The sequence below is a fragment of the Lipotes vexillifer genome, unplaced genomic scaffold, assembly GCF_000442215.2.
Source record: "Lipotes vexillifer unplaced genomic scaffold, Lipotes_vexillifer_v1.1 scaffold995, whole genome shotgun sequence".
NCBI lineage: Eukaryota > Metazoa > Chordata > Mammalia > Artiodactyla > Lipotidae > Lipotes > Lipotes vexillifer.
In genome coordinates, this window is record NW_006785389.1 from 254920 (window position 1) to 274136 (window position 19217).

General features: G+C 35.8%; 1 protein-coding gene across 2 annotated transcripts in view; it reads right to left on the reverse strand.

Moving 5' to 3' along the window:
• Positions 1–2821: 2821 nt before the first annotated feature.
• Positions 2822–19217, reverse strand: part of ZNF583 (zinc finger protein 583) — a 23613-nt gene continuing 7217 nt past the window's right edge. Inside the window, exons 1-3 of one of the 2 annotated variants that reach the window (XM_007457454.1) lie at positions 14708–14849; positions 14315–14410; positions 2822–5200 (exon numbers count right to left, since the gene is read on the reverse strand). In XM_007457454.1, coding sequence (XP_007457516.1) covers positions 3723–5200; positions 14315–14410; positions 14708–14846 — 1713 coding nt within the window. In that variant the 5' untranslated portion in view covers positions 14847–14849 and the 3' untranslated portion in view covers positions 2822–3722. Of the gene's footprint in view, positions 5201–14314; positions 14411–14707; positions 14850–19217 lie in introns of those variants that run through there. The other variant, XM_007457455.1, reaches the window with a different exon arrangement.

Sequence of the window (19217 nt, forward strand, 5' to 3'; positions counted from 1 at the left end):
TCTCTCTTGGTCCTTATTATGCTGGTACTTTTCTTCATCTGTGATGATCCTTAACTGTCTGTTCACACTTAATAATGATATGGTTTGATTATCTTAGGTAGATAGCAGGAGGTTCTTTGGTTATTCTCATTGTAGATCTGTTTCCCTGAATGAAAAGGTTTACTGGGATCTCTGCCTGCATGGGAAAGGCTGGGGAGTTGATGAGAAATTCTCCAAATTCCAAAAAAGGTTTCAACTTAGGCTGCCAACTCTCACTCTAGCTGCTCTAGTTCTCCGTGAGTTTGTTGAATTTTTTCCTAGTTTAAGTTTTTAAATTTTTAACATTCTTATTTAAAACTTCAAACATTACAGATAATGGTAAATCTACCCTCTTGACCAGAATGTCCAATTCTAGTCCCCCCCCCCTAAGTATTTGCATACTTATATAAATGTATTAGAAATATATTTTAAATATATAATACTCTATTATTCTGAAAATTTTCCATTTTCAATCAGTGTCTTTTAGTCAAATCCATACCAGTATTACAAGTCCATTTTTTTAAACTGGTGCATTTCTAGTCATGCCTCTGTTGATGGAAATTTAGATTGTTCCCAGTTTCATGTACTGTGCTGCCCTCCAAAGGGGTTATAGTGAGCATTTTTAAAACTTCAGTGCCTCCAAATTAGCACTGATGAGAGTATTTATTTCTCTATACAACTACCAAGGTTTTTTTTTATTTTTGTAGATTACTTAAATTTGCATCTCTGAATACTAGCAAGGTTAAACAGGGACTCATATTTATGGTCCATCTGTATTTCTTCTGACTTGTGCATTCTTGTCCTTTGTTCAGTTTTATTCTTGCTTGGTTGTCCTTTACCTATTTATAGGTACTCTTACATCTTTCCCTTTGTATTATATTACAATTTTTTCCCATTCTGTTTCTTATCTTTGTCTTTTTAAAAGCATTCTTTTGATATAATCAACTTCATTATGGCTTTCATTTTTGTCTAATTTAGGAAGATATGTCCAACAGCAAAGTCATAAGCATATGGTACTATATTTTCTTCTAATACTTTACTATTTAACATTTAGGATTTTATTCAACTGGAACTAATTTTTGTGAATGGTGTAAAGGAAGGATCCATTTCAATTTACTTATAGAAGAGAGGGTGGAGTGGGAAAGCTGTTGACAGGGATACTAACATAACTTTCACATAAAAAATCATTAACTGTCTTGTCATCGTGTCTCCTTATTACCCAGCCTCTACACAAGCCAACTCAAAGAATGAACTTTTCTAGGGACCCTTTGGACAGACTGACTCCCATTACTGAAATCCCTGTCATGCCAACATTTCAGGTAACAGCTTCTTCTGCAACATTTCATGAATAACCACTCTTTTCCCTTTTGTCTTTTATAAAATTTGATTCTTTCATCCACTGATGACTTCTCTTTTTTGATACCTTTTGTTTTACCTGTTTAATAGGATATGGAGGAAAGATAAACTTATGTTTAACTGCAAAAGAAAACCTTGATTCCCAATGAAAATTTTGACGCTGACAAGTTACCTTTCAGAAATACTGTACAAATTCATACACCCTTACATCAGTACATAGAAGTACCTCCTCTCCTATGCTTTTGCAATGCAAATTTTATCAATCTGTTATTGAAAGATGGTAGTTCATTTGTTTAACTTGTGTTCTGATCCTTGTGAGATTCTGTACTTACCACTTTCCTCAGTCACCTGCTGCCTCTTTATACCCTTTTGCCCATGAGGGGAGGAGGTGTCATTTTTCTAAATGACTTGTAGAAGCACTTTTATGTTAAGGATACAAACTTTATAAGTTAAACATATTTTAATGATTTTTTCCAACTCTAATGTTTAAAAACCTTTCGTTTGTACTATCTTTGACTATATAAAAGCTTATTAAAGTTCTTATATAGTCAAACCTAGAATCTTTGTGTGTGTGGCTTCTGGATCTCATGTCGTATTTAGGAAAACCATTCTTCATGATTATAAAGCATGTTACAGTGTCCTCTAATGACTCTGTTTTGCATCTGGATAAAAGAATGAGGTGATTGTTTTGTACAGAAATAATTTTTTTGAGCCGAATCTCATTTACCAATACTAAGCCACTGACATGAAATATCACCTTTATTATATATTTCCTTTATGTGTGTATGTTGTGAATGTGTATGTGTGTATGTTGACAAACACAATGTTTCAAGCCTTAAAAAGACAGCCTTATTTTGTCAGGTACAAAGAATCTATAGATTAATTTGAGGCCTACTAACAAATCTATAGATTAATTTGGGGCCTACTAACATTGTAGAATACTGAGTCTTCCCCTACAGAAGGATAAAAGGTCTATTCTTTTAATCCTCCATTAAACTTTAGTTATTTTCTTTGTACTTATGTTCACAAGAGAACTGGTTACTGCATTGATTGCATGCTCAAAGCCTTCAGGAGTCAGGAAGTAATATAAAGTGTAAAACAAGTCAGATGTAAGGGAACAGGTAGTGGTTTGAACTGTGGAGAACTGGAAAACACATGCCCATCTAAAGGTATTCATATTCATTTGAAACGATGCATATCAAATCAAACATGTTGATGAGTTTTAACCTATAGTTTTGGTTTCTTTTCCCTCTAGTTTTGGAAATTACAGCTTAGAAGCTTAACAACTTTTCTATTTAAATGACAGGTGTTTAATACAATTCATCTACCTGGAATTAAGACAGGTGAGTTAAACTTAAATTTTACTTTCTATTCTTCTTTGGTTATTGATCTTTTAAAGTTTTCTGTCTTTTAAAAACTATATTGCCTTTGTTTAAATGCAAATGAATACATCATAGTAAATTTTACTTATTACAAGTGATTTTTAACACCTGGCTTCTTTAAACTGTTGACTATATAACGAAGTTAGTTTTTCTTATCAACAAAATCATATTTCTGTGTATTCATGTTGAAACAGAAGCCCCCATCTTACTCTGTCATCATGGACTCCAACATTAACTCTCCTGTGCTGGATACCCCTATCACCCACCTTTAGAACAATGACTGCTGTTCCTAATCAAAAACGTTTACAGTCTTTTGGGTTGCTTTGTTATTTCTCAGATAATCATTGCTGAGATGATCTTCTTTTTTCATAGTACCTTTTTATTTTACATTAGTGTTTATTGAGTAATTACTCTATGCTAGGCACTCTGCTGAGCAGTTCACATGCATTATCTCATTTAACCCTTACATTAACTTGAGGTAGTACCATTATTATTTCCATAATATAAATAAAAAGACTGAAGCTTACAAGGGACAAAATGTTTCTCCAAAACTAAAGGGCCAGAAAATGGAAGAGTAAGAATTGGAACCCAGATCTATTTGATGCTGCATTATAAATTCTTAATGTTGATAAGTAGCCAAAGAATGAGATGGATAACATGAGATGGGACTCTGAAATGTAGACTGGAACAAAGTATTGGGGGTTGGAGGTCTTTTAGGCTATTTTGAGGAATGTGTGCCTTGACCTAAGACCTGTGGGATGCCAATGAAGGGTTTTAATGATGGAGAAATGATATGATTAAACTTTTTAAACACAAGTTTGACTGTAATATGCACTACTAGCAGGAAATGGTAAACACAGGGAGATCAATTAGAAAGTTATTTCCATAGTCCACGTCAAATAGATTATTGTGTACTGGACAAAGATGAAAGAATGGAAATTAATTAGAGTCAGATTCAAGGCATATTTAGGAGATAGAACCTACAGGTCTTGGCAACTGACTGGACACAGAGGGGGAAGGGGAGGAAAGAGTAAGGAATGACTCCATGGTATGAATTCTCTCATGATGAGCAAGGTGTGCTCGCTGCCTGAAAGATTTCCTGCAATCCTTACATTCATAGGGTCTTTCCCCAGTATGAATTCTTTGATGTAGAGTAAGAGATCCACTGTAGCTAAAGGCTTTCCCACAAATGTTACATTCGTAAGGTTTCTCTCCAGTGTGAATTCGCTGATGTTGAGCAAGGCCTGCATTCTGGCTAAATGTTTTCCTGCATTCCTTACACATGTAAGGTTTCTCTCCGGTATGACTTCTCTGATGTTGTGCAAGTGACGAGCTGTTGCTAAAGGCCTTCCCACATTCGATACATTCATAGGGCTTCTCTCCAGTATGAACCCTCTGATGTTGATCAAGGTATGCAATCTGGCTGAAGGCTTTCCTACATACTTTACACTCATAAGGTTTCTCTCCAGTATGAACTCTCTGATGTTGAGCCAGGTGTGCATACTGGCTGAAGGTTTTCCTACATTCCTTACATTCATAGGGTCTCTCTCCAGTATGAATTCTCTGATGTACAATTAGGTATCCTCGATGGCTGAAGGCTTTCCCACACACGTTACATACATAAGGCTTCTCTCCTGTGTGAATTCTCTGATGCTGAGCAAGAAATGAGCCATTACTAAAGGCCTTTCCACATTCAATACATTCAAAAGGTCTTTCCCCAGTATGAACCCTCTGATGTTGAGTCAGGTGTGCAATCTGGCTGAAGGCTTTTTTACATTCTTTACACTGATAAGGTTTCTCTCCAGTATGAACTCTCTGATGTTGAGCAAGATGGGCATTCTGGCTGAAGGCTTTCCTACATTCTTTACATTCATAGGGTTTCTCTCCAGTATGTATTCTCTTATGTTGAGCTAAGTTTGCACTCTGGCTGAAGGTTTTCCCACATTCAACACATGCATAGGGTTTCTCTCCAGTGTGAATTCTCTGATGAAGAGTAAGAGATGAGCTCTGGTTGAAAACCTTCTCACATTCATTACATTTCAAAAGTTTCTTTTCTACATAGACTTTCTTACGTTTTATTTCAACAGATTTTTTCTGGTAGCTTCTCTTCCGTGGCTCATGCTTATGTATTCTTTCTTTGGTGGGAAAACTCTGCCTTATATCAAAGATTGCATCCTGATGGAAAGTTTGCCAAGATTTAGTATATTCATTACTTTGATCTTTAGTCAGGATTTCTTTATGAGTGATGATCAATTGACTAGAATGTATCTCCTGACTTCCCAAGTGGTTCTTAAACCAGTCCTCATTTTTAGAGTCTTCTCTCAAACTGGAGCAGTCAAGGTTATAACTAAGATGGCTTCTTCCCATTGTCCTTACTTTGGATGATTCCTCATAAATAACTTGCTTTGATGAAAATTCATTGTTTTTAAATGCATACTCCCAATCTAAAAGATACCAAGAAAACAAATGTCTTTTGTATTTATGCATTAGAAAAGAAGAACTTCTAAAGCACAAATTGGTGAATGAACTACATAAGTTCAAGGATTTAACAGCTGTTAAATGCAGTCTAGTAATGAGATTATAGAGAATGAGAATGAAGGAAATTTTATTAAAATAAATCATGCATAACTATTAAGGTATCAGAAAATCATAATCATCTTTTTATATATAAATATAACAGTCTGCAAACACCCTTCCTCTCTTGCTGCTAGTTATCCTGCATTCAAGCTAAGTTCATTACCTTTAAAAAACCAATTTCATGTCAGTGTGGCATTAATTGCCATAGACTGTACATAAAACTCTATGGTTAAACTTTTGCAGCCTGGAAGTGGTCTTCCTAAGTATCATTTTCTGTGTGATATGTTCCAACCAAATGTAAGTTTTCAATTGATACTCAAGCTAAGATGCCTTCATATAGAAGTAATTTTGTATCAAATTTCTTGGTTTTATTAACCTGCCATTGGCCTTAATTTGCCTTACCCTTTTCATTCCCAAATCAAATCACCTATTATTCTATTCAAGACTTTCCAATGGTTTCTCACCTTATTTATAGTAAAACCAAAATTCCTATTATGATTTACAAAAGCAATGTAGCACATGAACATAAATGTAAAGCCTATATAAAGTTATGGCAAATAAAATCCAGGAACATATGAAGGCATAATCATAACCAAGTGGAGTTTGTCCCACGAATGCAAGGTTGGTTTAATATATGAAAATCAATGTAATTCACCACATTAACAGATTAAAAAAAAGGAAAATCAGGGGCTTCCCTGGTGGCGCAGTGGTTGAGAGTCCACCTGCTGATGCAGGGGACACAGGTTCGTGCCCCAGTCTGGGAAGATCCCACATGCTATGGAGCAGCTGGGCCCGTGAGCCATGGCCACTGAGCCTGCATGTCTGGAGCCTGTGCTCCGCAACGGGAGAGGCCACAACAGTGAGAGGCCCATGTACCACAAAAAAAAAAAAAAAAATTTAACACCTGTTTATTATAAAAATTCTTGGCAAACCAGGAACAGAAAGGAAATTCCTCAAGCTGATAAAGGGCATCTATGAAAAATCTGTGACATCAACTTAACAGTGAAAGAATGAATACATTTCCCCTTACAACAATGCAAGTATATATGCTCTTACCAATTCTATTCAACATTTTACAGGAGGTCCTAGCTATTACAATTAGTCAAGAAAAAGAAGACATAAAGATCAGAAAGGAAGAAATAAAACTGTATTTGCAGAAAAAATGTTCATGCAGAAAATCCTCAGGAACTTACAAAACAACTACTAGAACAACTGCTAAATCAATCCAGCAAGGTCAAAAGATGTAAAGTTAATATAAAAGTCTAACAACAGGGCTTCCCTGGTGGCGCAATTGTTGAGAGTCTGCCTGCCGATGCAGGGGACACGGGTTCGTGCCCTGGTCCGGGAAGATCCCACATGCCATGGAGCGGCTGGGCCTGTGAGCCATGGCCGCTGAGCCTGCGCGTCCGGAGCCTGTGCTCCGCAATGGGAGAGGCCACAACAGTGAGAGGCCTGCATTACCACAAAAAGAAAAAAAAAAAAATCTAACAACATTGTAAATGAACTATACTTCAATAAAAAAATTTAAAAAATCAATTTACATTTTTACATACTAGCAGCAAACAATTGGAAAATGGTCTTTTTAATATATAAAAGCACCAAAAAAGACTCAGGAAAAAAAAATTTTAGATATAAGTATATATTTTTAATATATAGCTATATAAATATAATACTTATAAGACCGCTACACTAAATATGACAAAACACTGCTAAGAGAAATTAAGACTGTAAAAAATGGCTAAATAAATACTCAGGAATTGAAAAAAATGATATTAGGATGTCAGTTCTCTCCAAACTGATACATAGATTCAACACAATCCCAAACAAAACCCCAGCAGGATTTCTGGGTAGAAATTCTCAACTTCATCCTAGAATTTATATGGAAATGCAAATGATTAAAGTAGTCAAAGTGATTTTACAAATTGAACTGATATCAAAATTTACTGTAAAGCTAGAGTAATCAAGACAGTGTGGTACTGGAGAAAGGACAGAGTTTAGAACTTAATGCATGCATATATGGTCAAATGATTTTCAGTGAGACAAGACAATATAATGGGGAAGGGAAAGTCTTTAAAAGAAAGGGTACTGGAGAAACTATATATACAAATTGGGGAAAAAAAGAAAACTTCAACCTTTACCTCACACAAGACACAAAAATTAGCTCAAAGGAACATACACCAAAATATAAAGCTAAAATGATAAAATTCCTAGGTGAAAACACAGAAGAAAATGTTTGTGACCTGCGGGTAGCAAGACTTTCTTAGATATGACACAAAAAGGACAAACCAAGGCAATAATTTGGACTTAACAAATATTGAAAACTTTGGATGTTCAAAAGACAGTAGTAGGAAAATAAAAATACAAGTCACAATTGGTACGTATATCTCAATACACATAAATGACAAACAATTTGTATCAGGACTATACAGGCATACCTCAGAGGTATCATGGGTTCAGTTCGAGGCCACCCCAATAAAATGAATGTTGCAATTAAGCGAGTCATATGAATTTTTTGGTTTCCCAGTGCATGTAAGAGGTATGTTTACACTATAGTCTATTAAGTGTGCAATAGCATTGTCTAAAAAAAATCAGTTTACATACCTTAATTAAAAAGCACTTTATTGCTAAAAAGTACTAACCATCATCTGACAATGCAGGGTCACCACAAACCTTCAATTTGTAAAAAGTGCAATATCTGCGAAGTACAATAAAGTGAAGCACAATAAAATGAAGTACACCAGTATTAAGAACTTTTACAATAATAATAAAACAACCTAATAAAACATGGGCAAAAGATTTGAACAAATACTTCACAATAGATATATGAATGGCCAATAAGCACATGAAAAGTTCCTCAACATCATTAGTCATCAGATAAATACATACTAAAACTACGAGATACCATAACACAGTCATTAGAATGGATAAAACTAAAAATAGCTCACCAAAAAGGGAACCCTCCTACATTGTTGATGGGAATGTAAATTGATGCAGCCTCTGTGGAAAACAGTATGGAGGTTCCTCAAAACACTAGACTTGCCATATGATCCAGAAATTCCACTCCTGGGCATATATCCAGACATAACTATGATTTAAAAAGATACATGCACCACTATGTTCATAGCAGCACTATGTACAATAGCCAAGACATGGAAACAACCTAAATGTCCATCAACAGGTGAATGGATAAAGGAAATATGGTACATGTGTATGTATATATATATATATATATGTATATATATATATATACATATATATATATATATATATATACATATACACACACATACATATATATACGTACATACACACAATGGGATATTACTAAGCTATAAAAAAATGAAATAATGCCATCTGCAACACATGGATGGACCTAGAGATCATCATACTAAGCCAAGTAAGTCAGAAAGAGAAAGACATACCATATGGTATCACTTATATGTGGAATCTAAAATACAATACAAATGAATATATTTGCAAAACAGAAACAGACTCATCTAGAGAACAGACTTGTGTTTGCCAAGGGGGAGGAGGGGTGCAGTAGAGAAGGATTGGGATTTTGGGATTAGCAGATGCAAAGTATATCAATATATAGGATGGATAAATAACAAGGTCCTACTGTGTAGCACAGGAGACTATATTCAGTATCCTGTGATAAACCATAATGGAAAAGAATATATATATGTAACTGAATCACTTTGCTGCACAGCAAAAATTAACACAACACTGTAAATCAACTATACTTCAATAAAATTATTTAAAAAAAGAAAATAAACCTCACCAAGATATGGTGAGGATGTAGAGCAACTGGAACGCTTCTACAGTGCTGGTGGGGATGAAAATGATACAATCTCTTTGGAAAACTATCTGGCAGTTTCTTAAAAATTTAAACATATCCCTGTCATATGACTCAGTTTTTCCACTTTTAGATATTTACCTAAGAGAAATGAAAATGTATGTCCACACAAAGTCCTGTATGTGACCACTTCATATAGCCCAAAACTGCAAACAACCCAAAAGTGCATCAACAGGTGAATGGAAAAAGTGTGGAACATCTATATAATAGACTGCTACTCAGAAACAAAAGGAGTAAATTATTTATATATGAAACAATATGATTTTCAAAATAATTCTGATGACAAAATAAGCCACACATAACAGTATGATTCCATTTAGTTCAAATGCAAAGTAATCTAAAATGACAAATATCAGATTAGTGTTTGGAGCCAGGAGTGAAGAAGAATGAACTGCAAAGAGGTACAAGCTATCTTTTGGGGTGACGGAAACGTTTTATGTCTTGATTGTGGTGATGGTTTCATGGACGTATACAACTGGCAGAACTCATCACATTGTGTAATTTGTATGAATGCAATTTACTGTATGTAAATAATTAAAGTTATTAAGAAAAAAATTATAGGTACTTCCCTGGTGGTCCAGTGGTAAAGAATCCGCCTTCTTAGTTCCTGGTTGGGGAACTAAGATCCCACATGCCACGTGGCTACTGAGCCTGTGTGCCACAACTACAGAGCCTGTGTGCCACAACTACAGAGCCCATGCACTCTGGAGCCTGCATGCCACAACTACTGAGCCCATGTGCCACAACTAGAGAGTCTATGTGCTCTGGAGCCTGCATGCCACAACTAGAGAGAAACCCAAGCACCACAATGAAGAGCCTGTGCGCAATAATGAAAGATTCCACGTGCCACAACTAAGACCCAATGCAGCCAAAAATAAGAAAGAACAAATTATAGATGGAATCAAGAAAGATTAAGAGAGACTTTAGTAACATAATAAAAAAAGAAACTCATGTAATAAGCTCTTTACACTGAAAATAGAGACTATACCTTGGAACCTATGGAACCGTTAAAGAAAACTAATGCTATATTAGGACATATAAAATCCTCAAATCGTTAGAGTAGAATTAGAATTAGAAATGAAAAAGGAGAAGTAACAACTGACACTGCAGAAATAAAAAAGATCATGAGAGATTACTACAAGCAACTCTATGCCAATAAAATGGACAATCTGGAAGAAATGGACAAATTCTTAGAAATGCACAACCTGCCAAGATAGAATCAGGAAAAAATAGAAAATATGAACAGACCAATCACAAGCACTGAAATTGAAACTGTGATTAAAAAATCTTCCAACAAACAAAAGCCCAGGACCAGATGGCTTCACAGGTGAATTCTATCAAACATTTAGAGAAGAGCTAACACCTATCCTTCTCAAACTCTTCCAAATATAGCAGAGGGAGGAACGCTCCCAAATTCCTTCTACGAGGCCACCATCACCTTGATACTAAAAGCAGACAAGGATGTCACAAAGAAAACTACAGGCCAATATCACTGATGAACATAGATGCAAAAATCCTCAACAAAATACTAGCAAACAGAATCCAACAGCACATTAAAAGGATCATACACCATGATCAAGTGGGGTTTATTCCAGGAATGCAAGGATTCTTCAATATACACAAATCTATCAATGTGATAAACCATATTAACAAATTGAAGGAGAAAAACCATATGATCATCTCAATAGATGCAGAGAAAGCTTTTGACAAAATTCAACACCCATTTATGATAAAAACCCTGCAGAAAGTAGGTGTAGAGGGAACTTTCCTCAATATAATAAAGGCCGTATATGACAAGCCCACAGCCAACATCATCCTCAATGGCGAAAAACTGAAAGCATTTCCACTAAGGTCAGGAACAAGACAAGGTTGCCCACTCTCACCACTCTTATTCAACATAGTTTTGGAAGTTTTAGCCACAGCAATCAGAGAAGAAAAGGAAATAAAAGGAATCCAAATCGGAAAAGAAGAAGTAAAGCTGTCACTGTTTGCAGATGACATGATACTATACATAGAGAATCCTAAAGATGCTACCAGAAAACTACTAGAGCTAATCAATGAATTTGGTAAAGTAGCAGGATACAAAATTAATGCACAGAAATCTCTGGCATTCCTATATACTAATGATGAAAAATCTGAAAGTGAAATCAAGAAAACACTCCCATTTACCATTGCAACAAAAAGAATAAAATATCTAGGAATAAACCTACCTAAGGAGACAAAAGACCTGTATGCAGAAAATTATAAGACACTGATGAAAGAAATTAAAGATGATACAAACAGATGGAGAGATATACCATGTTCTTGGATTGGAAGAATCAACATTGTGAAAATGACTCTACTTCCCAAAGCAATCTATAGATTCAATGCAATCCCTATCAAACTACCACTGGCATTTTTCACAGAACTAGAACAAAAAATTTCACAATTTGTATGGAAACACAAAAGACCCCGAATAGCCAAAGCAATCTTGAGAACAAAAAATGGAGCTGGAGGAATCAGGCTGCCTGACTTCAGACTATACTACAAAGCTACAGTAATCAAGACAGTATGGTACTGGCACAAAAACAGAAAGATAGATCAATGGAATAGGATAGAAAGCCCAGAGATAAACCCATGCACATATGGTCACCTTATCTTTGATAAAGGTGGCAGGAATATACAGTGGAGAAAGGACAGCCCCTTCAATAAGTGGTGCTGGGAAAACTGGACAGGTACATGTAAAAGTATGAGATTAGATCACTCCCTAACACCATACACAAAAATAAGCTCAAAATGGATTAAAGACCTAAATGTAAGGCCAGAAACTATCAAACTCTTAGAGGAAAACATAGGCAGAACACTCTATGACATAAATCACAGCAAGATCCTTCTTGACCCATCTCCTAGAGTAATGGAGATAAAAACAAAAATAAACAAATGGGACCTAATGAAACTTCAAAGCTTTTGCACAGCAAAGGAAACCATAAACAAGACCAAAAGACAGCCCTCAGAATGGGAGAAAATATTTGCAAATGAATCAACTGACAAAGGATTAATCTCTAAAATTTACAGGCAGCTCATGCAGCTCAATAACAAAAAAATAAACAACCCAATCCAAAAATGGGCAGAAGACCTAAATAGACATTTCTCCAAAGAAGATATACAGACTGCCAACAAACACATGAAAGAATGCTCAACATCATTAATCATTAGAGAAATGCAAATCAAAACTACAATGAGATATCATCTCACACCAGTCAGAATGGCCATCATCAAAAAATCTAGAAACAATAAATGCTGGAGAGGGTGTGGAGAAAAGGGAACACTCTCTAGGGGTAAGACAGGAATAAAGACACAGACCTACTGGAGAATGGACTTGAGGATATGGGGAGGGGGAAGGGTGAGCTGTGACAGGGCAAGAGAGAGGCATGGACATATATACACTAACAAACATAAGGTAGATAGCTAGTGGGAAGCAGCCGCAAGGCACAGGGATGTCGGCTCGGTGCTTTGTGACTGCCTGGAGGGGTGGGATAGGGAGGGTGGGAGGGAGGGAGACGCAAGAGGGAAGAGATATGGGAACATATGTATATGTATAACTGATTCACTTTGTTATAAAGCAGAAACTAACACACCATTGTAAAGCAATTATACCCCAATAAAGATGTTAAAAAAAAAATCCTCAAATCATTAGAGTAGAATTAGTACTAATTACTATCCTGATCAAATATGATTAAACAATTTGATCAAGATACAATAAAACAAAACTTTCTTTTAAACAACTCTTGTGTAAAAAGGAATTTTTTTTTAAAAATAGGTTGTCTAGGAAATGGAAATAAGAAAAACAACTACATATCAGAATCTATGGAAGTCACCTAAAGCTATATTCAGAGGAAAATTAAAACTCCTAATAATGTCATTAGTGAATGAGAAAATGAAATTAATAGTTTAAGTTTTTTTCAGTAAAATGGAAAACAAAATAAACCTAAGGAAATTAGATGGAAAGTAAAGAGAAAAGCAGAAAATAGAGAATTAGAAAAGAGAGGAATGATGACACTACATTTTATATTTAACAGATACATCCAAAAGCTGGATTTTAAAAATAAATAAAAATTAACGAAATTGACTAATGAGTAGCAATTAAAAAAAAAATAACAGCTATGTAAAATAAATTAAAATTGGAAATTACCAGATATAAAAGAAAAACAATTATAAGCGATTATTATGCTCAGGTTCATAGAAATAAATCTGTAACCTAAATGAAAAGGGTAACTAGAAAAATTTAAATTTATATAATTTAACCCAAGGAAGAAACTATAGGGAGGTTATTTACCAGAGAGGACATTGAGAAAGTTGTTAAAGGTCCACTTCCCCACAAAGGCCGAAGTACCAGGACTTTTCTATCAAACTTGAAGACTATGACCTCATTCCTTCACACTAACATCTCTAAATCAGACTTTTTCTTCTTAGCCTCCATCTCCCTCCAGTCGTACATTGCATATCTTCCCTTGGCAATCTCCTCATCTCTGAAAAATAAGTCTCTTATTGTCCCAAGCCAAATTCATCTTTTCCTCTACCAACCTGTTCTTTCTTCTGACTTGTTTCTATTAAATGCTATCACTTTCCAGTTACCCAGACTTGAAAGTACAACTGGAAATGCTTTATTTTTTCTTTGATCGTTTATAAACCTCTGAATAATCCTAAAAATTGAGCAGAATGATTTTATGAAAGTAGAAATTCAGTGAATCAAGTGAATAAGTAAATGAATCAATCCTTCAATCTGAAAGGAATGAGTGACCAAAAAGGAAAAAATATGCATTGCTGTGTCTGGATTTTTAAACATAGTATGGAGCAACATGTGTAAAACTAAAAAGCAAGGACAAGGAGATAACTGTGACATCTGCATCCAGAGAATAAGAAAATGTTATCAGAGAAGACAGTTATGTGTGAGAGAAAATATACACACATAATGTGTGAGGAGAGTTAGGTTGGGGAACTCATGCTAGACACACCACAGTGTTTCTTCCCAGGCCTTGAGCCTTTTCAGGCTACCCAGGAAACATCAATTATGAGCTGGAACTTTCCAGAATAGCTGAGCTTTTCCTTGCAATGGCCTCTGCCTCCCTAGTTCTCTCTCACTCACCAGGGCATGCTCCTCTTGTCCCCTCCTTCTTCACCATCCAGGGCTCTTTTCCTTGCTCCAATAATGAGATCACATCTGGCTTAGAAACTGAAACTCCTGCTTACAAGAAATAAAAGGGGAATTAGCCAGGCCCATAAATCAGATCAAGTTGCTTGGTCATCAGGAAGGTGAGGCCATTATAAAAGGGAGCTGAGGAAGAGGTGAAGTATTCTGAAGAATGGGGAAGATGAAGTTGCATGGACAATCTAATGAAGCTGCCAATTCTACAAAACTAAATTTATCTGGGGGAGCACAAAGATCAGAAATTTAGCGAACTATATCAGAGGTTTCCCAAACATTACATTGGAAAGCAGCCCTACGTGCAAATTCTGAATTACAGGGAGACCTCCTTACCCAGTGATACCAGGCTCCTATAGTTCTGCAACATCACTTTCCTGTACAAATTCCTCTGAGCAGGGTTCAGCCATTCCCACTCCTCTTGAGAGAAATCTACAGCCACATCCCCAAATGTCACCAAATCCTGAAATGACATAAACATATTCTTGCTCAACTAGTGTTCTTTCTATGCATGAGCATAGTTTAAAAAGTTAAATTGTCTATACTTCTGGAGAGAAATACTACAGGTAGTGAAATTTTCTGTCAGTATCTTGAGTTCTGAGCAACACATGTCAAGTAATTGCTAGACAACGTCTCTGTGCTGAGTGTTGATATTCTGTCATGGAAAGTATACAATTTCAGAGTCTCTACTGATGGAGAAAAGATACACACAGAAATTGGCAATAACAGAACACTGTAAACAATCAAGTGTAAAATGTTATTCATACTAAATGCTAGAGCATTTCTCAATATGGAAAATAAGGATAGACTGGGGCAGTGAAAAAGGCTTCAAAGAGGAAGCAGAAATATGAGTTATGCCTTACAGGACGTACATGGTCTAAACCAGCATTTTCCCAAATTCTACAATGGAATGGTCAATGTTCCAGCTATATCAATAAGGTATATATTAAAATATATTTGCTGCTTATAACTGTTTTTCTAAAATTAAATACAAATATAATAAAAACAGTGAAGTTTTATGGTGATTTTACAAAAATATAACAAACAATATATGCCATTATGGAGAACAATCAGGGACAACAAAAGATTACATAACAGCTCTGACAACATCACTTAATTTCAAAGACAGCTGGCAACTTATCATGCTACCTAAAAGACAAAATAATAGTAATTTTAAGCACTACTAATTAAGTTAAAGAGTGAACATTTCAAATGTGATAATGAAGTGCCATCAAAAAATACCTACAACTCTCACTAGAAGAACATACCCAATTGTGCACATCTAATGAGCAAGAGTTTTTTAAATGTTAAAACATAGCTCTTTAAATACCACTGTATGTTACATTAAGGATCTTTATAGCATGGAAGATGACCTAGTCTGCTCCCTAGAAATTGAAAATGGGCATTCTTCCTAATGTGGTAAATCTGCTTCAGACTTATCAAGGCTTGCTGTCTGATTTGGTATATGCTTCACAGGTCTGGCATGTCATGGAGCAAAATCTACTCTTAAGCTGAGCTGATATGTAGATGCCCTAAACAGCTGAACTGACTTGTCAAATATTGAAATCCTTCCACACTGGTTGGTAAACAGCAGAGGAACCACTCCCAGTTAAAAGACCAAGAGCATTCCCCTGAAAGAACAAACAGTGAAACAGACCTCTTCATTCTAATAGACACTGATTTCAAAAAGGAGATAATGAAAATATTGGAAGAGTAAGAAAAGCTATCAACGGAAATGCAGAGTACTGTAAAAGGGAACTAGAAACTATACAGAGGAACCACAAAAAATTAGAAAACTCATCTGCAGAGATGAAAGCTAAGGGCAATGAATAGCAGAATGAATGATGCAGAAGAATGAATAAGTGACCTGGAACATAGAATAATGGAAACCACCCAACAAGGGCAGCAGACAGAAAGCCAAATGAAAAAAAATGAAAGCAATATGAGACCTATGGGATAATATAAACCATGCCAATCTACACATAATGGGGATTCCAGAAGGAGAAGAAAAAGGGGATCAAAAATGTATTTGAAAAAATTATGTCTGAAAAATTCCTAATGGGGCTTCCCTGGTGGCACAGTGGTTGAGAGTCCGCCTGCTGATGCAGGGGACATGGGTTCGTGCCCCGGTCCGGGAATATCCCACACACTGCAGAGCGGCTAGGCCCGTGAGCCATGGCCGCTGAGCCTCTGCATCCGGAACCTGTGCTCCGCAATGGGAGAGGCCACAACAGTGAGAGGCCCGCGTACCACAAAAAAAAAAAAAAAAAAAATTCCCAAACCTAAAGAAGGAAACACATATCCAGGTACAGGAAGAGGGTCCCAAGTAAGATAAACCGAAACAGACCTACACCAAGACATATTACAATAAAAACAGCAAGAGTTAAAGAAAGAATTCTAAAGGCAGCAAGAGGAAAACAAAGAGTTCATTACAAGGAAACCCCCATAAGGCTACCAGGTGATTTCTCTACAGAAATGCTGCAGGCCAGAAGGGAGTGGCAAGATATATTCAAAGTCCTGAAAGGGAAAAATATACAACCTAGGATACTCTACCTAGCAAGATTATCATTTAGAATAGAAAGAGAGATAAAGAGTTTCTCAGACTCGCAAAAACTAAAATACTAAATCTATCCTAAGGGAAATATTGAAAGGTCTTCTCTAAATAGAAAAGAAGAATCTATAGGAAAGAAAAAAATCACAATTGGAAAGTAAATTACTTAAATTTACTTTAAATTTAAAGCCAGGACACAGACTAAAGAAAAAAATCCAAAAATTTGTGTGAAAATAATGGTAACCACAATGAACAGCAAAAGGATGAACAAGATGTAAAACAGGACATCAAAACCATAAAATGTCGGGGAGGAGAGTAAAAAAGTGTAGATTCTTTTTCTTTCCTAGAATGAATGTGTTTCAGCCTATATAATTACCAGTCTAAGGCAAGTAGATCTAGGAAGGGGTTAACATTCTTGAAAAATAGGATACCCACAAATCAAAAACATACAGTAGATTCACAAAAACCAAAAAGAAGAGAACATAAGTATAATACCAAAGAAAATCATGAAACCACAAAAGGAAAAATAAGGGACAAAGAAGAAATATAAAATCAACAGGAAAACAAGGTTTAAAATGGCAATAAATACATATCTATCACTAATTACCATAACTGTCAATGGACTAAATCCTCCAATCAAAAGACACAGAGTGGCAGATTGGAAAAAAAAACAAGAGCCTACAATATGCTGCCTACAAGAGACCCACTTTAGGGCAAAGGATACATAGAGATTGAAAGTGAGGGGATGGAAAAAGATATTTCATGCAAAAGGAAATGACAAGAAAGTGGGGTTGCAATACTCATATCAGATAAAATAGACTTTAAGACAAAAGCCATAAAGATAAAGAAGGATACTATAAAATGAAAAAAGGATCAATACAAGAGGATTTTACGTCAACATATATGCACCTAATACAGGAACACCCATGTACGTAAAACAAATACTAACAGAAATATAGGGAGAGGGACTTCCCTGATGGTGCAGTGGTTAAGAATCCACCTGCCAATGCAGGGGATATGGGTTTGAGCCCTGTTCCAGGAAGATCCCACATGCCGTGGAGCAACTAAACCCATGCACCACAACGACTGAGCCTGCGCTCTAGAACCTGAGAGCCACGACTGCTGAGCCCATGCACCACAACTACTGAAGCCTGTGTGCCTAGAGCCCATGCTCCGCAACAAAGAGTAGCCCCTGTTCCTACTCGCCGCAACTAGAGAAAGCCCGTGTGCAGCAACGAAGACACAAAGCAGCTAATAATAAATAAATAAATAAGTTTATAAAAAAGAAAAAAATAAAGGCAGAAATTGAGAAGACTACAATAATAATAGGAGATTTTAACACCCCGCTCACATCAATGGACAGATCTTCCAGACAATCAATAAGACAAGAGATACTAAATGATACAACAGTTAGACTTAATTGATATTTTCAGTACGTTACATCCAAAAACACCAGAATACACATTCTTTTCAAGTGCACACGGAACATTCTCTAGAACTGACCACATCTAGGGCATAAAACAAGCCTCAACAAATTTAAGAGTATAGAAATTATGTCAAGCATCTTTTCTGACCACAACGGCATGGAACTAGAAATTAACCACAGAAAAATAAATGAGAAAAAAATGATTACATGGAGACTAAACAACATGGTACTACAAATCCAATGGGTCAATTAGGAAATCAAAGGGGAGATTTAAAAATACCTTGAGACAAGTGACAATGAAAACACAACCATACAAAATCTATGGAATGCAACAAAAGCAGTTCTTAGAAGTTCATAGCAATACAGGCTTTCCTCAAAAAACAAGAAAAATCTCAAACCTAACCTACCACAAACAAAACCTAAAGTCAGCAGAAAGAATGAAACAATAAAGATCAGAGAGGAAATAAATAAAAGACATTTAAAAAATAGAAAAAATCAATAAAACTAAGAGCTGGTTCTCTGAAAGGATAAACAACATTGACAAACCCCTCACCAAGCTCTTCAAGGAGGAAGAGAGAACTTATTTCATTAAACAAAATAAGAAATGAAAAAGGAAACATAACAACTTACACCATAGAAATAAAAAAAAAATGTAAGGGAACACTATGAACAATTATAAAAGAAAAGCCAAAACCCACATGGTCTACTGCATAGATGTAGAAAAGGCATTTGACAAATTCAACATCCATTCATGATAAAAACTCTTACCAAAACGGGTATAGAGGGAAAATACCTCAAAATAATAAAAGCTATTTATGACAAATCCACAGCCAATATAATACTCACCAGTGAAAAGCTGAAAGCATTCC